The following is a 27,439-nucleotide window of genomic DNA, read 5'->3' as shown; positions in this document are numbered from 1 at the left end:
TCTGAAGTGTGTCCTAATACAATTCTCAAGAACATGTCCATATTGTTGACAATAATGACAGCTATATCTTGTACCATAATCCTAGTTATAAAAGTTGCTATTGTTTCTTACCTTTGTTTGCCTGTCTGATAACCACATAGGTTTGGATCTGCACTCGAAAGCTCTATGTCCATACTTCTCACGATTATAACAATATCCTTCAAATCTTTGTGTGTGCATAGTTTTGGTTCTGTGTTCATTTATTTGATGTACTTGTTTGTTGCACTTATAGCAGTAAACCATGCTCTTATGCTTGACATTCTAATTTACAATCTTGCTCCTACACACATTAGCAGTATGTCCTTTCTTACCACAGTTATGATAAGTAGGTTTAGAGTTCTTACCTTTATTGTTCCTTTCTTCAGCATTTTTGGATGGCTCTCCTTCAGTGCTTGTGTATCCTAGTCCAGATGTATCACTATTAGATCTAGGAGATCTCAATAATTGCTCAAAGTATTTGATGGCTTCATTTGGTTTGTTAAAACTTTCAACAAATTCATTTTCCCTATTTAGGTCGCTCTTTAATTACTCATTCTGCAATTTCAATGTTGTTATCTCAATGTCCTTGACATTCAACTCATAGTTGGCATTCATCATTTGACATAGAGTATCCAATTACATGTTGGAAATCTTGGTTAGTTCTGATGACTTTTCTTCCAATTTGTTTGTCAAAACTCTTTTCTCATCATCAATCATGGCTTTGTCTTCCATAGCTTTCTTTTTCCGTTTAGTCACTTCACATAGCAGTGTGGCTTGTGGTTCTTGCTCTAACTTGAGATTTCTGATTTCCTTAGCTTGGGGTCTGTTCTTTTACATTAGATCTGCAATTGTTGCATCAAATTCATTGGAGAATCCGTTAACAAATAGCTTAGTAGTGTCTATCTCTCTGTATTGTGTGTCATTCTCCTCAATAGAAATTTCCTTCCTTCTCTTCAAAGATCTCTTTAATTCTTCTCTTGCCTCATCTAGTTGATGTAGAATGAGTTGTATTTCAATTCCCCAATTCTCAATGATCTTTCCCAACTTGTAGACTTCTATTTTCAAGATCGTTCCTCAAAGCTGCAACGCTTCTCCTTTTGTAAACAAGGCTCTGATACCAATTGTTGGAATTTACAATAGGAAAAGTAAACTTTTGGGTGGGGGGTGAATCAGTAGTTTAAACTTTATCCCTTAAAACATTCACCACACATTCATCTCATACATTCGCTAACTAAACTGAAATACCATGTAAAGCGTGTACATCTAAAACATGAAAGCAAGTAAACATTCACACATGCATGACACCAGATATGATTCCATACAAACCCTCCGATGAGAAGGTAAAACTAGGGTCGGGATGACACCCACAAATCTTCACTACTGCAATAATAAAGTGTATCCAATGAAGGTTACAATGTTTGATCATAAGACATGATCTACCCTATGAAAGGTCTGCCCTATTAAAGACTTGCAAAGACTGTTAGGTCTTACCCTGTTAAAGGTTTTTAACACCCTGTCAGAAGTGTGCCTGGTTAAAGGACTTCAACTCACAATTAAGCAAGTACCCTGTTAAAGGATTTCAGTACAGCCTGCTACGACTACTCTATTAAGAGATTTAACTGATTCACCTGCTAGAATGATTCAGCAATGATCATGCAATTAGCACTTGATTGCCTAATGATAGATCAACTCTATATGGATGTATTCTTGATCCTTCTGATTAGATCTCTCACTGTTGTATACTTTTCCTTTACTCTGTTTTTTTTTTAACTGATTTTGCAGTTTAGTCTATGTTCATAACTCCTTAGCCACCATGAATGTTGTGTTTGTGCATGCAAACTTCTCTCTTCACAACATAGTTTAGGGTTTGTCCTCCTTAAGAAGACTTTGGTGACTTAGGGTTAGGTATGAATCAACGGTTGAAATTCATCCATTTTGCCGCTTAAACCTTCCCTTTTTCTGATTGGTTGCATGCAATGCATAGGGAATTCAAATTAAGATTCGTTCTTATCTCCAAATATTGTAATTCAATCATTAAGTCGGCTCAAAAACGGTTTACATAGTCGTTTGTGCTATTATAAACAACTATAACAAAACTGTCTTACTCGGCATCCGATGCTCGGCATATATTGTTCTTTATACTCTGGCTCGGCATCTATATCACACGGCATCCACTATTTGCTCGGCTCCAGAATCACTCAGCCTACACTGTGTGCTCGGCACTTGACTGAATTGGCACATGAGTGGCTCGGCACTCACTATAGACTCGGCATGAACTATGACCGACAGTTTTAGGAAAAAATCCAATCGCAAAATAAGATGACCAGCCACAGCATGTGAGACAAAGTCTCTCCTACCTTAAAGGGAAGGCTCCCCCTTCTCACCGTTCCTTGGATCAACTCAAGGTAAGCAAGAAGTCGAGAGGTTTTGTAAACAAGGTGTTACCAATATCCTTTATTCTTAACTTTCAAAAATGAATCCACTTACTCATGGAGCGAGTAATGGGCAGGGTGAATCTATAACCATCCTTCTATCAAGAGTTGAAAACAGTGATACCGATAAACCTTCACTAACTCAAAGGCTAGCTGAAAATGTACCAGTTTGCCTCTAAGTCAAGTCGTACTTTTATATGGAAAAACTTTACAATTAGGGCACAAAGACTCCTAAAAGTAAGAATAATCTAACTATTTTGCGAATTAAGAAAGAAGTATAAGCTACAAACAAAGCTCCTAGCTATATATTTCCACAACCGCTCCCAATCAAAGCTTCGGCTCCGATTGCTTCTTAAATCACTATGCTCTTTTATTGAACACACAATAATAACATGAATCAAGAAAATAGGTACAAATTACTATCAAAGCTTCTAATTTGCTCTATCACAATTGCTTCCAATCAAAGCTTCGAATCCAATTGCTTTTTTTATTCACTTTTCTCCCAAATTCATACTACACAATCGAAGTTATGTTTGCACAAATGTGGTAGAGCTTTCTTGCATACAAACAAAAGATGATTTTTACAATGAGGGGGCACTCCTTTATATAGGCACAGGAGTTGAGAAAAAGGTAGAGGAAAAAGTGGCAGCAACTCAACCAACTTTGACCTAGTCTAACTATAAGAGAAAATATAGGGTTACATGCAACTTGCATTACATCTTTTCAAGTACATGTAACTCGCATTACATGTAATTACACATCTTCATGTAATGCATTCTCTCCAACTACAAACATGAAAGAAGAACACGGAAGAGAAGAAAACAATCCTAAAGGGCCTTGTACTTGACGATGCAATCCCGAATGATCACAGGATTGATAGTTCATGTAGTTTGTACCGATGTATTCATCTTGATAACCATGGTCTTGCATCTTTTGATAATCTCTAACTCTCTTTGATGAATTGTCCATTGTCATGTGGAAACTTGATGTGATCTATCTTTTCTCGCTCAAGTTGTCATGAATTCTCCTTTATAGATCAGCACAAACTAGAGCCTTTGACACTTTGAAAACCTTTTTGACGATGTTCGGATGTAAACTCGGAACAACTTTCCATCAGCACCTTTAACTCTATTTTTTTTTGAAGTGCTTAGCACATGGAAATGCATGCAAATGGAGATTGCTGATTTTCAAACATGACTTAGGGTCTTCAAAACGTTATTACATGAAAAATGATTACATATAAGTGCAACATGTAACGGGAGATGAAAGGTGAGATGAGTGAAAATGGAAGCGGAAAATGGGATTACATGCATGTGCGGATGGTGAATGAGATGGAAAACATGTAATCGCATTTGTCGGATGAAAAGTGAAGTGTTGTGACATGGAAAGGGAAGTGGAATGTGATGATGCTTTTGCATGAAGTGAAGCAAAAACAAGTTTTTGGGAAAGAACTTGTAAGAGCTTGTAACTTCTCCAAAGTGGAGAAAACCGGCAAGCAAGCACAAAGCACAAAAATAAGCACAAAACAAACACACGCCTTTGGCAAAAGACTCAAACATGCGAAGATGCAATGCACTTCAACACTCAAATTCGAAATTGGGACTTGGGAACAAAAAAAAGTGTGAAAATGAGAGTTTTCATCATTTTTAAAGGCAAAATGCACTTTTCATGGCATATATATGGACAAATGTGCAATTTCAAGCTAAAATATGCATGGAAATAGCAAAATAAGCATGAATTGATGAGCAAGTTTGAAAATGTCCACTTACTTGGAGGTTAAAGAGCCAAAATAGCAAGTTTTATAGACTTAAGACCAATTCCGCCTCAAATCCGATTTTTCAAACAACTTCTTACTTTTTCCTTACTCGCGTTTAACAAAAATTAATGAGCATTGAAGGGTCGAATTTGACATGGGAGTGCCAAATAAATGGTCTCCAACGAGAATATCATGCATTTAAAACTCCAAATCAATCCCTCTTGATCAAAGTTATGGGCTAGAAATGCTTTTTTTTTAGTTTTTTGAACAAAAACATGACTTTTTAATGCAAAAATCTGAGCCGTTTTTGCAAAAAATTGCCAAAAAAATGCATGTTTTTGAGTTATTTTTTACTTGTGAATCAAAAATGACTTACCCAAATGCATATACATGGTCAAAATGCAAAAAAATGGCTTTAAAACGCATAAAAGTGGATTTAAACCCCAATTTTCCGAGCATTTTAAGCAAAAACGTGATTCATAAAAAGATATGAAATGAATTCGTTTTTAGCTTCCAAAGTTGAAAATGTGTATCACAATGCAATGACAAACACTTAAAATGTCAAATCGATTCCTCTTTGGGCAAGAACATGAGCCAAAAATGGTGTTTTTTGAAGATCTCTCCATAAACGTGCCCTTGGAGGGAGTTTGGAAAAACATTTTTTAGCAAGATAAATCCATTTTTGATGTTAGAAAATCCATTGCCAAACAAAAAATACCCTAATGGAAGAAATCTCATGCAAATCCATTGAGAAAATCTCAAGTTATGATCAAAATCAGGTTCTTGGAGGGCAAGAACAACGTTCTTCAAAATCGGACTTTTTGGAGGTCTTGCACATATTAAAACATGTTTTTGGTTAAAATCGAACCTTTTTGGGTCAACTACATGTTTTAAATTATGCAACAAGTTAAAATTGGACCTTTTTGGGTGCATAGCATGTTTTAAAATATGCGAGTCATCAAAATCGGACCTTTTTGGGTCACTTACATATTTTAAGTTACATCACTTTTTAAATGCAAAGACATGAAAACTTCACTTTTCATGTCATAGCATCAAAAAAGTCCACTTAAGATGAACTTTTGATGTAAGGAAATCAAAAAGGTCCACCAAAGTAAATTTTATATGCAATAGCATGTAAAAAGTCCACTTTTGATGAATTTTACATGCATTTACATATAAAATGTCCACTTATGAAGACTTTAAGTTGTTTAATTCACTTAAAATTATAAAAAATGTTACAAAATGGGTCATAAACAATATTTATTTATCATATTATGAAATATATTACATAAACATCATTTTAAAGTAACATTTAAATAAGCATTTGATTTTTAAAACCAAAAATAAAAATGAAACTATATAGTTATATAGTTACTTTAAGTGAAAAATTAAAAAGTAACTCAACTTAAAATTATAACATAAAATGCACTATAGTCACTTTAAGTTATAAGTTTAAAGTAAAAGTAACTTTAAAACATAACAAAAAGTGAATATAATGTTGTATTTTTCAAAAAGTGAATGTTAAATTGAAAATATAACATCATATTTTTAATTCATGTTTTTGCACTTGAAATGTCCACTTTTGAGGCACTAAAATGGGCATAACTCTTGATTGACAACTCCGATTGACCTCTAGGTTAGACCGAATCGAAGGGCAAAATGAAAGGCATGACATGAGCAAAACCAAAGGACTAAAAAAAAGAAAACGCAAACTCAAAAGCAAAGAACGGACTGTGAAGGCTTCAAAAATCAAGCAAAAGCTTGACTAGAAAACAAAACAAAAAAGACTTGACAGAGGCCTTCAGTAAAACAATTTGATATTTGAATTGAAATGGATCAATCGATCCACGTTAAGCAATTGAATATCAAATTCAAGCTTAGAGAAACGCGAAGCTAGCTTGAAAAAGTTTCATGTTGTTACCAACATTTTGTGATGATAAAATGCAAGACAACAATGTTTATGCCAACAATTTCCTCATGATTGTGATCAATTGATTGAAGTTCTTAAGTCTGCAATTGATTTATTATAATAGCCTTTGACAGTCGACTATGTATGTTGATTCTGAATTTGTAACTCCAATCCCTTGAAGTGAGTGTAGCATAGAGATATGAGAACAAATGGGAAGAGAGGAATACATGTAGAATTCAAATCCGCATAGAAAAATCATTACACCGAAATGACAAATTAGAATTATATATAACCTTTTATATATAATCCAGTCGAGCATCCTCATATAAAGGAATTGCCTCCCCAGACATAGGTTGTAAGAACATAAGTCAGAAACAAAACCATACGAATGAAAAGGAGAAAATACCTCTAAAAGAACCATATAATGATGCAAGGACAATCATTATTTTCAATCAATAATTATTAATATGGGTTGACGATTATAATTGATAAGAAATTTTAGAATTAGTAGACTAAGTGCATTGCTTGAAAGATAAGATGAAGTATCGTCAACAATCAATACCATGAATGTGGTCCATGAACTCATTAGTGCCCTTAATAAGAATATCGATTAAATAATACCAACCACTGGAAGGCAAATTCAAAGTTATAAAAACTGAGAGGTTGATCCTGAGAAAAGGCGACCTCTAACAATTTGATAAGTAGGAGATAATTTACCTGAAATTGTTGTCCCGTGAGAAAGTGGAGATTGCTTTGCTGTTGCAAAGAAGAGAAAACTGCAATAATTTTTTTTGTTCACTTGAAGATACTGTGCTTTCAGGTAACGGTCAGTATCCTATTTGTTACACCCAAATGGAAAGCAGATCGACAATGGAAGATGAAGGAATAATGGACACTTTACAACTTAGAAATCTTGAATCAAAGTCTACTAAGAAAATGAGTTGTAAAACAGAAGAAAAAAATTGTAGAGCAACATTATACTTATTGATATAAGGCAAAAATTGATATAATAGAGCAACATTATATATGACAATAATTGATACAGATATATTAATGAATAGAGGGAATTGCAAAATTGGTCAACATTATTGACAATATCAACATATGATATATTATGAGTAATGAATAAAATAAGATATTCACTTCGAGATAATCCTGCTTTCTAAAAAAGGAACAAAGACTGACCCAAACACAAGTCCAATTCCAAACAATCTGAGAGTGTGTTTACTGCCCAAATGAAGGCTATTATGGTTGGGAACATCTTATCCAATATGGCATGTAAGTATGAATGCAAAATAGCAAAATATAAACGCATATACAAGAAACATGAGTTATTCAACAAATTATCTCAATGAAATGTGTTCTCAAAGAATGTCGTGATATAATTGGGATTCTGCCACATAAGATGTGCTTTGTTAGATATGAGTACAAGATAGGAGGTTTACACAATGTATGAAGGTTGTTTGACATAGTGCATGGTGCACAATGGGGTATAGAAAAGACATCACGAGACATCTCTTGGTGTGCTTGCAAAATGTGGAAATGGTATGAGCCAACTATTTATGAATTTCCTTGAAGAAATTTCAATCCAAGGGTTAGAATGTAAGAAATGAGGAATCACTAGCGATACACATGGACTATGTAGATGTGATTGTAGATATGAAGATGTTAAAATAATGGATTGAAAAACAAACTTAACTACATATGATTGAGATTGAAGAACTTCTTTAATGCTTGGTTGTTACTAAGATCAAGGAAATTCTTATTATTAGGACTCTTCTATAAAACTCTACATATTAGGATGTTCCGAAAGCAAAAGAGTTATTCAAAATTAAATGTATGCAAAATGTTGAGCAATCGACAAGGCAAGTCAGTTGTTTGACATAATGCCACATATGGGATTTGTTGGTAAACAAATGTAAATGCATGGATTATACCTGTAAACCATTTGACAAAATGTTGTGATCTCATGGAACTTGATGGTTGCAAGATATGTTGAGAATGGGTTTCTTAAAAAAGCTTAAAAACAATTTGATACTTTCCATGATATATTTTTGTTTAATAAGTGGGAATTATAATTGTGGGGGGGATTAGTAACCAATGTTCCATTCCCATTTTGTACAAAGCAAAAAAAAATCATTTAAAGGGGAGATGTCTCTCAAACAATTTGAGAGTGTGTTTACTTCACAAATAAAGGTTTTTAAAAACTTTCATAATGACAAATAGGAGCATAGACGATGTACTCAAATTGTTTGGCAAATGCTTATATGGACGCGTTTCCAATTTGATGCATATGGACCTTAATTGGAGCAACTTGTATCAAGGATGTTGATGTGCAGTTACTCCATAATAATTAGATAAGTATTTATTATCTTTGAGTAATACACATATGTGCTCATTATGGTGCCTTTCTTATATGTATGAACAATAAGAGCTATTTACCTCGATCTTTTCCTTTGTCTCTGGGAATGTTCTTGCAAAAACAGAAAAATGGTACATTAGGCATGCTACCAAAATATTGTATAGGATTCAATCTTATGACAGTAGCTTCAAAGTGGTTTTGGATCTAGGATTCATTAGTCATATGTTGATCATGCTAGATAAAGTGAGGCTACTGCAGCAAGATATCTTCTATGATTGGGATTATGAGTATCCTTCTATAACAAGAGGGAGCCTGACATTTCATTAGAGGAAACCTTGGACAAAGAAGTCAGAAGGTTGATGCATGTACTTGAAGCTTCAAAAGGGAACCACATTATCTTTAATACATGGATTGCCAAGTCTAAGGATAAATCCACAATTTAGTATGCTTCTGTGATAGAGGGAGCAGATGGAGGGTATGCTTCAATTGACCTTTGAGATCTTGGTCATATTTATTCAGAGGGAGTAGACCATGTCGAGGTTGATTCTTTAGTGATCAGGAAATTGTAGCAATCAGAGGATATGATTCATGAGATGAAGTTCCATATATGTAGATTGAAAGGCGTTTACACGAACTCCTAAACCGTAGATGGATACCTAGAATGCTATTCATTCAGAGTACATTATCACTAAAGATATGACAACTAATATTTACTCCAAAGCCTTCTGCCAAAGTGAAGTTTGTACATTATTGAAGACAAGCTTAGAGTTATAGATCAGAGCCCTTACTGAGAAGGAGCCTCAACATCAATGATTACCTAAGATGTACCTTAATGCATCCCCCTCTATGAGAGGTGAAAACCCTTGTTCCACCCTCTTGGAATATTCATGGTGGATCCACCCTCTGATATGGTTCACGGTGGATGGCATGTCAGTTATGACATGATGTTGTGAAAACTTCTTGAGAGGTTACAATCTTTCAATAAAGTTTACTTGTGGTTACTATTGTAAGGTGACAATCTCAACAATAGTTTAACCTACTATCATGATGGATGTCATATGGATGATGTCTATGGAGACCATGATAGTGCATATCTCTTATGTAACTAAGTAGTGTTTATACTACAAGTTATATTACTAAGATATGGCATGGTGGATACTATGAGATGTAGTATCATTGGAGACACCCTGAGCAGATATCTTCTCTAGTAGACATCATGAGATGTGATGTTAGTGCACATGACAAGAAAAGATGGGTGTGGTGAATATCATATGGTTGATATTCTTGGGCATACCATACTCCTGATGTTACCGTGAGGTAATAGTAGTACACTATGTTGTTTATTTGGATAGAAATCATCCTCCCTAGCTAAGAGGAAGTGTTAATGATTGCAGCTTCAATCGGATGATTCCAAACAATGAAATCAAATGTTTGAATGGCCTATCAGCCTTAAACATTTGATATCTATCTATCCTTCACTATTATTACCATTGTAAAAACCTTATCGGTTATGGCTTTAACAAACATCAACTTCCTTACAATTTAATGGTTTGATATTTCTTCAAACACTCGGTAGCTATATTCTGATAGTTTCCTCGTCTGGATTTAAATAATAAATATCAATATAAACTCCGGCAGTACTCAGAAAGAAACAATAGTCATTTTAATTCCTTCAAATCTAAGGGATGAAAACAACTGAAATATATTTATTCTGAAATTTGAATTTGCATACAAAGTAACCTCTTTTATTTATTGGTGTATGAAAGCAAAAATGACGATTACAATCTTTGGATTATGTCTGCAACTCCCAAATGTATAGCCGCTTTGCCAAGACGTCTCCAGGTCTAGGATGCAATCCCTCTCAAACTTGATTTCATTTCCAAAATACAAATCTACCATTCAATCCGCAGGTCACTAATTCCTTGACCACAGTCATCCAAATATAATTACAGATCCCCTTGTTAGTGTACGCCAGGAATTGCTGGAAATCACTGTCTACATTTGCCCATGATCGCAAACCAAAATGGGCATCCAACTGGAACAACAAACTAGCAGCCCGATAAAGTTTGGGTGCTTCTCAGGCAATTAAAAATGTCACGTCACACAATGGTGCTGGTGTCATAGGGTTTGGACGCCAAAATTGCAGACAAACTCACGCCGACTGGGACACTTAATATGCAGATTGAAATCCCATTAATATTCTCCAAAACTGATTACAAGCTGACACCACAGGAGGGATAAGGAAGTGTCTAACTTCAGGTAGGATATTTCCCCCATTATGCAGATTATGAAATGCCTAAGCACAAGATAATATTATCACTTGCTAGCAGTTGACAATCAATGTCAAAAACTGATGCAAATCAGCACCCAGCTATGCCAATAGTTAACAACACTGCTCAATAATGCCTCCAAAAAATACAGTGAACACAGAATTGGAGGATAACAACCCAGATTCGATTATCAATTCAATTCAAATACTTCTCAGTCACAGTTATGCAGTTGAGAAGTCTCCAAATTTCAAATTGCAAAACAACACAATACCACTTTACCTCAGCAGTGGTTCAATGCTCTTGTCAGCACTCCAGATTGCAGCTCTTCTTAGACACAGGTATCACAGTAGAAGAGGAAAGGGCAAATTATTTACCTCAGCGTAATTTGCATACACCAACTCAAAATTCACAGAATTATAATTTCAATCTCCCTGACACAGAAAATCACAGATAGGAGATTTAACTAATGAAACCACTATACATCAGCAGTGACTTCAAACAATCTTCAGAAACTCAGAAACCCTTATACATCAGCAAGGGCTCACAATTTAAAACTCAAGAAAAGCCACAAAGGCGATAAAAGCAAATATATCTTCAAGTGAGCTTTTCCCAATGAAATGAGCTCTCATTTATAATCCTTCGTTGGCCAAAGTTTTCTTAAAAAACTCCACTTAAAAAATTGTGGATGTTTCCCAAAAGAACTCAACACTAGAAACTTTCCAACACACTTTTTAGAAATATCACTTAATGTCATTATTATAATAATGCAACTTAATAATTTTCTAATAAATAAGAGCTCAAGCAATTATTAACTTTATTTACTACAAGGGACGACCAGCTGCCGCTGCCAAAAATAGAGTTACTAAAAATAGTGAATCTACAGCTGGGACCCCCAAAACACCCTGTCAGCTCACAAGGGTTGCTATGATGAGCTAACTCCATCAACTGCACAGACCTGCCAAAAATGGGGACATTACAACCATGGAGCATTATTATTATTGATAATAAATTATTAAGTGTGTGTATATATATATATATATATATATATATATATGAGCTATATTTACCATACTCCTAATGTTACCGTGAGGTTATAGTAGTACAGTGTGTTGTTTATTTGAATAGAAATCATCCTCTCTAGCTAAGAGGAAGTGTCAATGATTGCAGCTTCGATCGCATGATTCCAATCAATGAAATCAAATCTATCCTTCACTATTATTATCATGGAGCATTATTATTATTGATAATAAATTATTATTATTATATATATATAATTATTATCATATATTAAAATCGTGATAATACATTGAGCAAATATCATTTGTAATTTTGTGATATATATTAAAACAATAACTAATGTGAGTTAAGATATTAACAAGGGACTTGTCTCTACGGGAGACATGCCTCCTTTTATCATTTATTAATTCATTGAAAGAGTAACTTGAAACACACAGAAATCAAATAAGTGAAAAGTAAAGTTACAGCAATGAAATATAACATATCTCGATTCTCAACAACTTTAAAATTCGAAAATATATAAATCTGCTCAAATTTTACATTTCAAGCCAACACTGAAACGCAAAACCAAAACACGGGCAGTCTACATGCTTGACGTGGGGGATTTAAAGACCTGGCTGGGCCATACAAGAAGGAATCAGAAGCTAGAGATTAACGTGGGAACCAGGGCGGTTGGTCTGCAAGTGTTTTAAAATTACAACCTTCAGATCGAACCCCCAACTCAGGTCTTTTCTCAACCCAGAATTGCTGGTAAGGGAAGATTGACATATCTACAGCAGTTGCAGAGCCAAATTCATAACGCAGGTAGACATAGAAGGTTTGGCGTAAAGAATTTTTGCAACTAGCATTGACACAGGTGTTTGTAAGGGGTTGAAAGCCAGACAACAGATTTACAAATCAACATGTATCAATTTAGATTCCACGTCAGCTTCAGATCGGTACATGAATTCAGTTTGTTTCAACCCAGGATTCCACACCCTTAGCAGATCAGGCATCTCACAGTTCATATGACAGTACTGAACATTCTGCTTCAGAGTTGACCCCATATTTGGTCTCACAATTATAAAAACATCAATTGTTTAGGCCTGGTACGAATTTTATTACTGTTGCTGTTTATTCCAGATCGAAGTAATGAAGCATAACTGCTACATTTCTTGTCATTAGCATTAATTCCTAGTGAGGTGTTTCAATAGTCTATCAATTACCTTTCAGTTTTCCAATTAGATCAGTTTCATTTAAGTATGAATTGCAATAATATTAGGAAAAGTTAAAAATCTGAAAAATATCCAAAAATAAAGAAAAAATCTCAGAAAAACTTCCAAAGCATCAGAAAAATCAGAATCTATGGAAAGACTCAAAACAGACATCGCGCTGGTCAAAAGTGCAAATTTAAAACATGAATCCCTATCTTCAGCCTTATATGCAGTTGGGATATTTCAAGTCCTTATTTACTGAGTAATGGTACTAAGTGGGTCTGAGGTTAATCATTGCATTTTTATACATAGACACTAGCTATTCACTATTGTCTTTTCTCTTCCTTTCACTCTTGTTGTTTGCATGCTAGCGCGCTAATGGGGTTTTAGAGAAGCAAATGAAGTACACTATGAGTATGACCACATCCTGGTTCTTTAACTGAAAGAAACTGAGCAAGGATTCATTTCGATAGCTTTTTTCTGCTTCCTACATCATAGATAAGCTCCATGTGAGCACACTCTGCTTGTGCTGCCACATGCTTTGATCAGATTCCAGCCCTTTCTTTCTTGCTCAGGCATGGGCCCCAAACCACAGATCACATTAGAACCTCTTGTGGCTGTTGTATACCTTCTACAGTTCTTGTAGGCTTTAAAACCCTGCTGTCCTCTCTTGCTTCAAGATGTGTTGTGAAATGTTTGCGTGCTAGAGATGCCTTCAATCCATTAAGAAACCTTCCTTCAGTACAGTACATAATTTGCACTCCCTCAAGGGGAATACTATACCTAGATCACACTCCAATCTACGATATGCATTTGAATAATTAAAGGACTAGGATAACTCCCAGGAATCACCAAGGAAGGATGAGGTCAGAGGGTGAATAGGCTATCTAGAAGATACTCGGAACTGTACATTTTGCTAAGAAACCAACCAAAACCACCAGGAAGCTAGTAGATACGGCTATGTAGGCTCGGAAAACATGTTACAAAAGATAGTATTTGTAGAACAAAATAGGATGGTAATTTCCAGAAACACAATCCATTTTCCCACGTAAATTCGCCATAAAATACTAAATAATTCCTTCCTAACAGTGGTTCTAAGTTTTATTCCTTTGCAATAGAACATGTCAGATTGCCTTGAATTACATTACTAATCTTTCACATTTTGTTAGTCTTTATATCAGTTCATCTCTAAAATGCATTAACTATATGGCATCGCTCCCAAGATTGTCACAGCTTTGTCATGAACTAGAATTACAGCATTCCTAGAGTTAAGCTGAAACAATGTTATTTTCCAAGCTCTTAATTGATTTGGCATTAGAAAAGTGTAGCACATTAAAAGTGGAGTTAAATAAGAACAAGATATAAGTTTCGTGCCAAACTGTACTGCAATTTCATTCCAGTCGAGCAGAACGTCCTCTCTATAATTTCCTCGAACATAATCAAAAAATGCAGTGGCATAACCATTTCGTCTTTCCCTTCGTCTGCAAAGCATAGGAAATTCCTTTCCTTCAGGAATGCGCTGGTAATATAACCTGCAGGACAGAATTAGATTAAAACAAGACTAACAAAATGAATTCGTCACCTCATGAATTGCAAGGTATGACAATGGATTAAAGGAATGAAGTTGTAAGCCCATAAACTGTAGGCTATAGCAATGAATTGAAGTAAGCACTACTATTAACACAGAATATGGCCAAGCTGCAAAAAAGAATTTAAAAACTAAATGTTGAAGTAGATGTTGCATGAAATCTACATGTGGCTGTAACCTCAAAACAGGCAATGTAAAGATGATCTGTAAGAATTCAATGTTTAGTAAAATATAGGTTGAAGACTTGAAATGTTTTAACTGTTAACATATTACAAAGTCAAAGTTCAGAGTGGAAGAAAAGGCATTGACAACTATTAAATGACCTCAATTCTGCATCATGGAACTTGTTCCAAAGTCCATGTCCCTCATTGGATGCATGACATTAAATGTCAAGTAATTTGCAATGAACCTTAGTTAAGATAAGAATATAACATAGCTATGAAATAATATGTCAAGATAAACCACATTATGAATATTATTAATTAAAATACTAAGATAACATGATTACCTATTATTTATACTTCAAGATGAAATAATATTGAAGCAACTACTCAATTGATTAATAACTAATAATATTATCTACTAATTAATAACAAGGGAAAAAAATCATTTAATTAATAAATATTAAATAACTACTTTATAAACGGCAAATAGGGGCCCTTCTAAGGGTCATGATACAGTTACACCCATCACATATAAGATGTGGTAAAACATAAAACAAAAAGGGATATCAGCTGTAATGTTCCCATCATAAAAAAATTATTAATCAAACCATTGTTTATGAGCTGATTGATTTAGTATATCTCGGGCCCATTTTTATTTAATTGTTTCCTTAGGCGTGGTCATCGGCTATCTTTGTAAACCCTCGGGAAGTTCTTCCAAAGGGTTTTTAAGCACGACATGTAGGTAGTTGGCATGCGATTTAGATTATTATCTTTGTCCTGCTATTCCTATTGAAATTCTATATTGTTCGTCATTTCGGAAGTGGAAGATCTTCCCTACTTGGCTTTCCAGTTTCAGTGGAATTCAACCCTCAACCTATTATGTCTCTATTGTTTGGCTAGGATCTGTGTCATGTCCCCAATTTCTGCTCTTCCTTAGTGACAACATTTCTAGCAAGGTTGGTCTATTATCTGGTTCCCATAGGCCAGTAGAGCATAGAGGGAACCAACCCAGGGGCTTTGAGAGTCATGCATGAGCTTCCCAAGTAGTTTGGAGCAGTAGACAACAGTTTCCTACAATTTAGGAGGGATTCCTAATTTGTAGGGATTGACTAGGAGCGGTCTAGGAGGCATTTGGAGACCTCAGCGAACGTTTTGGAGACTTAGAGTGCATCTCCTATTTTTAAGGAGGAACTCCCAGTTCAGTGACAGTTCTTTCAGAGGTGCACATAGTAGGGGAGTCATTGGGACTCAATTTTGGTTAATTGGGGCTATCTCCTACTTTTTAGGAGCATCCCTAGATTTTAGGGATGCACTGCCAGTTGACCCATCTTGTCCGGCATCAGTCACAGACAGGTGACAAGGTCAGATTCATGTTTGATTGGTCATTTTGGGCCTTTTGGGACCATTTGGGAAATATTTTAATATATTTAAATATTTCCTAAGTTGGTGATTAAATAAATTAAAATAAGGTTAATAATATAACCATTTTGGAGTAATAAGGGGATTTTGGCTTCAGTTGATCAGGTACACCTATGTGTTGTAGCTCGTTGGAAAGGTCTCGAATTATTATACATGATTTTTACTATCTGTAGACTTTTTGGTACCTTCAACTATGGAATTTTAATAAAGTAATGTTTTTCCTATAGCATGGACGACTTTAATTGGGAAAATGTTATTTTATTATATTTTATTTAAAGGGCAAAGTGTAATTTCCCTTTAGGGTTCAATTTACAATTGGAAGGGGATATAAGGAGATGGAGACCTAATTTCTTATTATCTTTTGCATATTGAAAAATTTGTTCTTGTGAATTGGCTCTGAGAGAGCAATTCTTCATCTGGGACGCAAACCCCAGGTTCTGGATTGGCTGGGACGTAGCCCTCAGCAGTTATTGGCATTGGATTCTTCAGACAGTGTGCGTTGCTATCAGGGATAGAGTACACCATTCTTTATTGTGGATTCAGGTTACAGATTTATGGTTTCAGGCTTTCAGCGTTACAGATTGATTCTTTCAACTGGGATGTGATTCCTTGCAGTCTTACGGCTGCTATTTGCAGCAGTTTGGCATCATTGTTGGATGTAAGCTCTTTGGAACTACATTGGATTTATTATTTGGCTTTATAAATTAGAAATCTGCCTGGTACGATTTATAACAATTCTGATTTGGCTCTATGTTCTTATTTATTTTCAGTCTCCTCTCATGTTTATTGTTCATTATTCATTACTATTGTGAAAACTATCAAAAAACATAAAACAAAAACAAAACCTTTTGCAACTTCTGTCTATTCTCAAAGACCATCAAAGAAATCACAGAAAAATATAGTTTATTAATTTAAAAACTGCAGCAGATCAGCAAGGGCATCTATCAGGGATCTTTCAATCTGGCAAATCAGAGAGCTATCATTTAGACTTGGTTCCAAATTGATGTTTTGTGCATACTCAATCTTTATTGTGTATTTTATTTGGCAGGCCGACAACTACTAACATCTCTGCATCCATTCGTACATTTCTACTCACTGTCCTTGCCTCCACCGTACATCCCCTATTGCACTCCGTCTGGTTGCCTCTTGCACCGTACAACCTTCCAACCCCACCATATGACCCTCCCCATTATACTATACAGTCCTTCCTTCCTAACCATATGGCTTCACATCCTTGCACCATACGAACATCCAAAGTAATGTACGGCTCCATCATATAGTATCTGAAGCAGTCGCCCACCCACTATACAACCACTTGCTGACGATAAAATCGAAGCAAAGTAAGACAGGAACATTGCAGTGGTATCAGAGCCAAAGATCTTGCCAGCCTGTGGATAGTGAATGAAAGTTTATAGTTGGAAGAGAAGCGAGTCCCACTCAGTTGATAGAATGGCAAATCAAGAACCCACTCATGCGGAAGTCATGGCACTATTAAGGGATCTTTCGAGGAATCAAGCACAAACCAATGACACTTAGTGACTTATGGAAGAAACTCTCTGGAAGCTGGTAGACAATAAGATATCTGGGGAACAAAATGGTCACAATTCTGAATTGGTTTCAAGAAAGGCAAATCCTCATCCAGCACGCTCTCGTCCATCCATACCAACTTTTCCTACACAGGAAGAGGTACCTCATGGAGGACGGCAACCAACCTTTGAGGAAATTCAAGAGCAGTTGACAGAGGACTGGAAGAATGCAAACCTAGAAGAGGATATATCCTACAAAAATTACGCAGAATTGAGAATGCGATATTCCAGAGGTGGAAACTGAGGATATTTTCACGACGATCTCAGAAGAAAGCTGAGCAAAGTAAATCTGTCACCAGTTGATGGATTCGGATCCATATCTGTCCAAGCATGGGTAATGAAGGCTGATAGTTACTTCCAGCTTAATCAATGCCAGAAGAAGAAGAAATAAATTTGCAGCACTCCACTTGGAGGGAGTGGTGCATGAATGGTGGCATCATGGAACTATTACGTTGGGGCATGACCAAGTAAATACTTATGTAGAATTCACTGAAAGATAAATAGATTGGTTTAATGGTAAAGGTCTGGAACTTAATTTTAAAGAGTTGGCACAATTGAGGCAAACAGGATCGGTCGACCAGTACATCACAAAAATTCAAAAACTGTTTGTTTTGGTTACGAACATCTTTGAAAGAAGATGAATAGTGCTCTTCATGGATGGATTGACGGAACCACTCAAGGGTTGGGTAAAAGGTTTCAATCCTGCTACCCTTTCGGAGATAATAAAAAAGGCGCGAAGCATGGCATCATCATCGGCATCATCCTCTCGAGGTTACTCCCACTGCAAACCACCAGTATTTCCAAGAGACAAAGATAACAAACCGCTTCCGAAGAAGCCTTTGTTGGACAAAGCTACCAGACAGGAGCTCCAAAGAGAGAAATTATGTTTCAATTACAAAAGACCGTGGGAACTTGGGCACAAATGCCTCGGTAAGGGAAAAATACACTACATCGAAGTCGTATCCGATGATGAGGACTCCAAAATGGTTAACTTGAACAAAGTCGTATCCAATGATGAGGACGATCAGGAGAATCCACCCACAGAAGACAATCACCCCCATGAGGACTCCAAAATGGTTAACTTGAACCGTATAGAGAGGATTGCAGCATTGGTGTGGCATGGAGGAACCATTACCTTAGTCGAGAGTCCAAGATGTATGGTATTTCGTGTACGGGGAACCCTTCAAGGACAGAGGGTCATTGTGATGCTCAATAGCGGAGCCACTCTAAGCTTCATAAATTCATTTTTGGTGAAAAAAAGAAGTCTACCTACTAAGACCCACATAGGATTCCAGGTCACGGTGGTTAGAGGACCACTTTTTCCCTATACGCACCTTGTTCCCCAACTGAGTATCACCATGGCTAACCACACTATGATGGAGGATTTCTTTATGGTGGACCTAGCGGATATGGAGGTTATTCTGCGCATATAGTGGATGGAGACACTTGATGAATATACACAGAATTTCAAGTGGATGGACTTCACTTTTGTTATCGATGGGAAGAAGGTTGTTCTTCGTGGGATGGCCAATGAGGGGAAGTTTTGGCATAGTGAATGGAGGCCATTTTCCAACATGATGACATTGCATGGGCTGCACATTGTTTTGTTTCGGCAGAACCAATAAAAGGACAATAGACACCCCACCGAGATGATGATCTTCAGAATATCTTGAGTACCCATGATAAAGTTTTTATAGAAATTCCTCCTAGCCTACCCCCACATCACAGGTTCAAGCATACCATCGAGTTGGAAGCTGGTGCCAAACCAGTTATCACCACGCCATACCGCCACCCCAAAAAATTCAAAGATGAGATCAAGAAGACGATTCCAGAGCTACTCGGGAAAGGATGGATCTGTCCTAGCTCTAGCCATTTTGCATCATCAATAGTATTGGTCAAAAAGAAGGATGGTACGATGCACGTGTAAGGACTGTTGTGTGCTGAATAAGAAGGCAATAAAAAATAGATACCCTATTCTTAGGATTGATGAATTATTGGATGAGCTACATGGTGCAGTTTATCTTTCTAAAATAGATCTTCATTCTGGATACCATCAAATCCGCATGCGAGAAGAAGATGTGGAGAAGAAGACTTTTCGTTGTCACTACGGGCATTATGAGTTCTTGGTCATGTCGTTTGGATTAGCGAATGCTCCGGCTACTTTTCAGTCTTGCATGAATCACATATTCAACAAACAATTGCCTAAGTACTTGCTAGTATTTTTTGATGATATCCTTATTTGCAACAAAACTTGGGAAGAACACCTAAGACATTTGAATGAAGTCCTAGGGATCATGAAGGCTCAGTCTTTGTTTGCCAAGCAATCCAAATGTGAATTCAAGATGACAAAAAATATTTTACCTAGGGCACGTTGTCGGTAAATATGGAGTACAGGTCCACTAGGAGAAAATTCAAGCTATCCTGGATTGGCCCCCACTGCTCTTTGAGTTGCGAGGGTTCTTAGGACTATGCAGTTATTATCGGAGGTTTGTAAATGGTTTCTCTTAGCTCAATGCACCATTAATAGATATGACCAAGAAAGGTTCCTTCCAGTGGAATGAAAGAGCACAACACACTTCTGATAAGTTAAAAGAAGCAATGAGCACTTGCTCGGTTCTCGCCTTACTTGATTTCACTCAAACATTCATTCTAGAGTGTGATACATTCGGGGAGGGCATTGGCGCAGTATTAATGCAAGATAGACATCCTATAGTCTATGAGAGTCAGAAGCTTACACAAGGGGAGCATCTATATTCCATTTATGACAAAGAGATGTTGGCCACCATGCATGCACTGACCAAGTTCCGACATTATCTGGTAGGTGTCGAGTTTGTCGTTCGTACCAATAATAATACTTTGAGATATTTTCTAGAGCAACAAAATCTGAACGAGAGGCAACAAAAATGGGTAAGATTGATTCAGCCTTTTGATTTTGACATTGAATATGTGAAGGAAAAGAACAATGTGGTTGCAGATGCCTTGTCAAGAAAACCCACCATCTGCTTATTGTCTCAGATTTCAGTTGACTGGAAAGCACACTTATTGGTGAAATATTCCAAAAACACATTTGCATGTAAGCTAATGGACAACAACACTCAAGATGACCAATACAAGGTGGTGATGACATCATTTACTATAAAGATCATATATACTTAGTGCCTGAATCCAGACTAAAGCGGAAAATCCTAAAGGAAACACATGCCTCACCCTTAGCTGGACACCTGGTTTTCCTCAAAAGCTATAAACAGCTCAGGGAGAGGTTTTGATGAAAGGGACCTAAAAGAGATGTATTGCAGTACGTATGGGAATGTGCAGTCTGCCAACAAAACAAATCTGAATACACTTGACCTATCGAGTTATTGCAACCCTTGCCTATACCAGAACAAAAGTGGAAAAGTATCTCTATGGACTTCATCAACGGACTCCCTAAGATAAACAGGAAGGATTATATCTTTGTGGTGGTTGACAGACTGACGAAGTATGCACACTTCTTCACCATCTACTCAGATTTCCAGGCCACACAAGTAGCCCACTTATTTTTCAAATAAGTTTTTCGTCTAAATGGGTTATCCCGAAACATTCTTAGTAACAGGGATGGTCGATTTCTCAATATTTTCTAGAAAAAAATGTTTCAGTTGGCAAGAACAAAGTTGTCGCCAAGTACTAGCTACCACCCTCAAACAAATGGACAGACAGATTGTGAACAAGTGGCTAGAAGGTTACCTCTGGAACTACGTTTCGACACAAAAATGGGCATGGGTGAAATGAATGCATCTGGGGTAATACTGTCACAATACCACTTACGGGTATGAACCCCTTTCATTTATCGACATGGTACCGAGTGACAGTCGTGCACCAAGGGTGAGGGACTGTCTTCAGGAAGGGCGAGACATCCTAAGATTCTTGAAGAACTTACAAAGGGCGCAAAATCAACAAAAGATCTATGCCGACAGACACTAGATTGAGAGAAGTTTCGAAGTGGGATACATGGTCTATTTCTGGCGATTTTGGCGATTTCTGGGCCATGAATCGCCTGAATCGGCGATTCAGGCGATTCAGGCGATTCATGGAAAAATCGCCAAAATCGCCTTTAAAAATCAGGTATGAATTGCCCGCGGCATGTAAAAAGGGAAGTTGAATTTTTTTTTAAAATCACTTTTTTTTTCACTTTGTTTTTGACCTATTCTCTTTGTTATAACCCTAAAGGGCCTTCTATTTGTTAAGCATGAGTAGAAGAGAGGAAAAGTGAGAGAGAAGAAGAGAAAAGAAAAGCCATAAGTTTCCATCCGACAAGAAGGAAGAGCACCAAAGAGATCAGCAGGCCATTTGGGGAGCCCATCAATTGCTTTGGAAGCATTAAAGAGCCAATATCAACACTCCTTAACTCATTTGCAAGAGGTAAGTGCTTATTTTTTTCTTGCATGTTAGTGTATTATGCATTTTTTGTTAAATTTTTAGTGTATTATGCGTTTTTTGTTAAATTTCTATAGTTTTCAAGAATTTTAGTGTAAATCTTGAATGTTCTTTATTTTTACTAAGTTGCAAGCTAGGGTTTGTTGTTTTCTAATTTTTATTAGCTTCAAACTTTGAAATTTTACATTAAAAAATTTATTGCAGCAGCCTTTGCTCTCATTTTCGCAAATTCCAATGGGTAAAAAAGATGAATGTTGGAAATGTAATGAAGAGTTTCCTAGAAGAACCAAATATCAAACAAAATGCATGTTTTGTAAAGAAAAAATAACTTCCGAGGGTATTTATAGATTGAAATTCCACATTGCTGCTATACCTGGACACAATGTTACAGTTTGCACTCACCAAACTCCTGAGGCAAAACGCACTTGCTTAATGGCATTAGAAAAAATTGAAAAAGACAAAGCAAATAGGAAAATGCAAGCTGAAGGGTTAAGGGGTATTGGCTCCCATGTTCCCGCATCCGCAGCCGCATCCACATCTGCATCTGCATCAGCTTCCGCATCCATAGGTTGTGTTGGAGAGGGTTCTTCTAGGCCTCCTTTTTATCCTAGTTCTTCTGCTCGTGCTCATGCTAGTGCTAGTGCTAGTCGGTCACATATTGAGACAGAGTCCCACACCAACCTATTGCAGCCTAGAGTGCAGAAAAACAGAATGGATAGTTACTTTGTGCCCCGCACTACTCCTGGTTCCCAACCCACGCTTAAGGGCATGGATTTGAACAAGGAGATTCACGATGCTGCCAGAAAAGAGATATGCAAATTTTGGTACTTTTGCAACATTCCATTTATTGCAGCCAGGTAATTGATTCTTTTTTCTTTGTTTTCTTTAACGTTAAAATTAAAAGTAAAAGTAAAACTTTAATTATATCTACTTGTTTTATAATTTGAGTCTTTGACATCTAAACTTTATTTGTGACAGGGCTCCTTATTGGCAAAATATGATCGATCCGGTTGCTATTTGTGGTCCGGGGTTTAAAGCCCCAACTGAGGCTGAGTTGAGCAGATACCTCCTGGATGAGATGGTAGAGGACATGAGGGTTGACCTCGAGGAGAACCAAAAGGAATGGATTGCAAAGGGTTGCACCATCATGACTGATGGTTGGACCGATAGGAGGAATAGAACACTCCTCAATTTTCTTGTATCCTGTGGAGGTGATTGATCATTCTACTTTCCTACATACATAATTGTAAATTTTGATTTGCTGAATGCTAATTCGTTAATGATCCATTTAATATTATAATTCGTTGTTTTGTTACTTGTAGGATATACCATGTTCATAAAATCCATTGATGCTTCCGCACATGTGAAAAATGCCACATATTTATGTGAGGCTATTGAGGAAGTTATAACAGAGGTGGGGGAACAAAATGTGATCCAAGTGGTGACGGATAATGCAGCAAATTATGTTGTAGCAGGTAAACTTTTAACTTTTCAAGTTTTGAAAATAAATTTATTTGAATTTTGAAATTTGAGTTTCTAATTGACTTAAAATTGTTGTAGGTAAACTTTTGATGGAGAGGCACCCCACCATATTTTGGTCCCCTTGTGCGGCACACTGCATTGACCTCATGTTGGAGGAAATTGGCAAACTTGGGTTTGTCAAGTCATGTGTGGAAAGGGCAAAAACCATATGCAAATTCATTTATAATCATGCATTTGTCCTTAGCACAATGAGGAAGTACACAAAAGGCAAAGAGTTAGCTCGCCCAGGTATCACGAGGTTTGCCTCGAATTTCATCACCTTGCAGTCCTTGTTGACATCAAGGGATGGATCAAGGAGCATGTTTGTTGGGCAGGAGTGGATTTGCTCTTCCTATGCTACGACCACTGTAGGGTTAGATGTGGCGGATTGCATATTTGATGAGGATAGTTTTTGGAAACCCGCTAGAGAAATCCTTAAGGTAAATTTATTGCAATTTAACATTTAGTATTTTGCTTTTACTTTAAGTTATATTATTTTATATTTAAGTTTTGACTCAAATTTTTTGTTTTACTTTATATGTAGGTCACTGAGCCCCTTGTAGCTTTGCTACGAACTGCTGATGGGGAGAAGCCCTCTATGGGCTACATTTATGAGGGCATGGATAAGGCCAAGGAGGCCATCAGAGACCAATATGCAGGAGTGCAGGAGAGGTATGGCCCTATTTGGGACATCATCGATAGAAGATGGCAGAATCAGCTCCATCGACCCATCCACACAGCAGCTTACTATCTAAATCCGGCATTTTGTTTCCGTCCTGAGTTCAAGGCGGATGCGGAAGTTCTCACTGACTTATACACAATGATTCAGAGATTGAGTAGCGATGAAAATACCGCTACTACGATTGTTGAGCTAGACCAGTTCAACAATAAGGAGGGGCCACTTTTCTCTAGCAAGATGGCCATAAATGCTCAGACAACACTACAGCCAAGTAAAAATTAAATAATATATTCAATGTTCATGAATCTAGATTCTAAACTTAAAGTTGATTATATAATGCATTAATTTTAGAGTTGTAATTTGTAAATGAGACTAATTGTTTTTGTTTTTTCCTTATTTCAGATAGATGGTGGCAAATGTTTGGGGCCACAACCCCAAACCTTCAAAAAATTGCCATCCGCATTCTGAGTCAGCCGTGCAACGCTTCTGGATGTGAGCGCAGTTGGTCCATGTTCGAGCACATCCACTCGAAGAGGAGAAACAGGTTGACAATGCAAAGGTTGAATGATCTTGTCTTTGTTCATTACAACCTTCGTCTTAGGATCAGACAGATTTTGGGCGCTGACTCCTCTCCGATCATTCTGGAGGAGATTGATCCAGAATCAGAGTGGATCACAGAGATCGTGGACCCAGTCTTCACAGAGGAAGACCGCGAGTGGGTTGACCAAGTGGATGTAGAGGCTAAGGCTATGGCCAAGGCAGAGGAGGCAGCTAGAGCACGTTCAGGCATTGGTAGACGCACACGTGCATGCACAGACGCAGGCCCTAGCGACGTTATTCGTGAGCCCATTGCCCATGCAGGGGACATGGCTCGGCGGTCCTCTAGGACCTACCTTACACGCCTTTCTCATAGGCAAACTGGATACTCAAAGGCTGAGGTTGAGGCTGCAGCAGAGCATGAGGATGATGATGAGGATGATGAGGCTTAAGCTGGAGCCTTGTTTTTATATTTTGTTTATACTGTATAGATATTGATAGTGATACTGAATCACTGATAGACATATGTTTCAAACTTTCATGGATCTTCAATGTTCATCTTAGATTTATACATACATTTATGATTTGATGTCTTATAGATCTTCATGATTTCATCTTACTGATTCTATGATTTGAATCATTATGATCATTTGATTTTTATTTACTTCAGCTAGCATACAATTTACATTTTAGTACATAATGATAACATAGTTACGTATGTGATGGATTTTATGTTTCATGTTTATGTATGTTAGATTCTATTTGATGATGTTATAGTGTTTTTAAGTTATATTCAATAAAGGGTGCATGAAATAAGTCTTAAATTGTTAAAATCTTTACATTTAAAGGGTTTCTTCAAATTTGCCGATTCATCGCCGATTCACCGGCGATTCACCCCCGATTCACGATTCGATTCGGCCGTGCCGATTCCGATACGATTCCGATTCACGTTACTTTGATGTAGATGGAGTAGACATTGATGAGGGCAACTTGATATTGTTCTTTTGAAGAATGTGAGTGAGCTCATCAATCTTCTTGTAAAAACATTTATGCTCATCATGTCCTAGCTTTTTACAGTATGAACATTTATCTTTCCTTCTTCTAGATGATTCCTCTCTTGAAGAGGACTTGGATTTAAACTTATGTTGTGAAGGAGAATCATCACCTTTGCAATGTTGCTTAGAACCCTTGTGTTGCTTCTTTCCATTTCCTTTCAAAGCCTTTGAAGTGGAGTCATTTGCAACCAATGTTTGATGCTTTGAAAGCTTCACTTGACCCATGTTGCTAATTTTGCTTGTTCCCTTGTGAGTTGAGCTGTAAATTCATCAAGAGAAGGCATTTTATATGCATGACAAAGAGCATCCACAATACCATAGAATGTTAAAACAAAGATTGAATATTCAAGACCTAGCTTGGAAAGAATAGATAGTATCAATTGTTCATCATCTTTAGTAATGCCACAATTAGAAAGCTCCAATCCAATAGAATTGAACTTAGAGAAAAAGTCTTGAATATTGTCAAAATCACAAGGATTTAGACTTGTCAGTTCATTCTCTAATGTGAATTTTCTCATTATATCAAATTTACCAAAGATTCCTTCCAATGTTGTCCAAGCATCATGAGGATGTGTGCAAGATGCAATGTAGAATAGAAAATCATGAGAGAGTTAATCTAAAAGAGTCAAGTGCTTTATCCCTTCTATCAAACCATTTTTTCCTTTCTACAACATTTGTAGCTAGTTCTAGATTCTATCCAAGAATCATTCCAAGCAATCCAATGCTCAATAACTTATTAGAAACTGAGTCTTTCCACTCATGACAGTTATATGGAGTGAGCATTGGGACCTTTGATAAGTCCATTATGAAATAAAAGGATGACTTGAAACAACTGATAACTCCTTCAAATTACTAATGCAAATCAAAAAACTGAATCTAAGTATTAACCAAGTGCAAATATAGCCCAAAAATGACATATTTTTGAAAGTGATATGTCGACTCCAAATCACTAAAATCTGATTGTAGATGTAGAAACTAGATGAAGAATCACGCACTTTCAAAAAAAAATTGCACTTGAAAATATTACCGTATGTGCCAAAGCAAAGCTCTAGAAGTTGCCAATTCCAAAATTAGATAGGAATGGTCATCGAAATCTGCAAATTCTGATCAAACTAGCCACCAAAGTGCAAAGATAATCACCATTGGAAACTTCAGGAAATTCTACCCCAAATATAAAAAAATTGCTTGACAAAAAGGAGAAAAAATGAGCAAGTTAAGGGCATTTGAAATTTGACTTCAAATCAAAAACTAAAATGGTGAGGGGTGAGAAAATTGAACTAGTGATGATGTCAACAAACCTAGTGATTAAACTTGACGATTGTTTGGCAGTCACAACAAAATAGCCTCCTACCCCTATTTGACATGCAAATGGGTATCAATTTTAGCTCAATGAAAGTGCACTTGTGGCAAAAAAACTCCTTTGCTGACTAGGCAGATCTACTGAAATGGTATTGCGGCAGATGACTGTGCAATTGCTTGTCTAATGATGTGGCAATTTGATTTGTTTGGCAAATATGGCA

General features: G+C 36.7%; 1 protein-coding gene across 4 annotated transcripts in view; it reads right to left on the bottom strand.

Annotated features, from left to right (window-relative positions):
• LOC149551937 (Prolyl oligopeptidase family protein) overlaps positions 1-27,439 on the bottom strand; it is a 191,798-nt gene that overhangs the window by 140,504 nt on the left and 23,855 nt on the right. For 3 of the 4 annotated variants that reach the window (XM_089787433.1, XM_089787435.1, XM_089787434.1), the window contains exon 2: positions 14,332-14,489. In XM_089787433.1, coding sequence (XP_089643559.1) covers positions 14,332-14,489 — 158 coding nt within the window. The remainder of the gene's footprint in view (positions 1-14,331; positions 14,490-27,439) is intronic. The other variant, XM_089787436.1, reaches the window with a different exon arrangement.

The sequence above is a fragment of the Cupressus sempervirens genome, chromosome 6 (genome assembly GCF_028749045.1).
Source record: "Cupressus sempervirens isolate cs-2001-9-10 chromosome 6, ASM2874904v1, whole genome shotgun sequence".
Lineage (NCBI taxonomy): Eukaryota > Viridiplantae > Streptophyta > Pinopsida > Cupressales > Cupressaceae > Cupressus > Cupressus sempervirens.
Note: the sequence above shows the minus strand (reverse complement) of the source record. Positions and strands in the feature narration are given on the sequence as shown.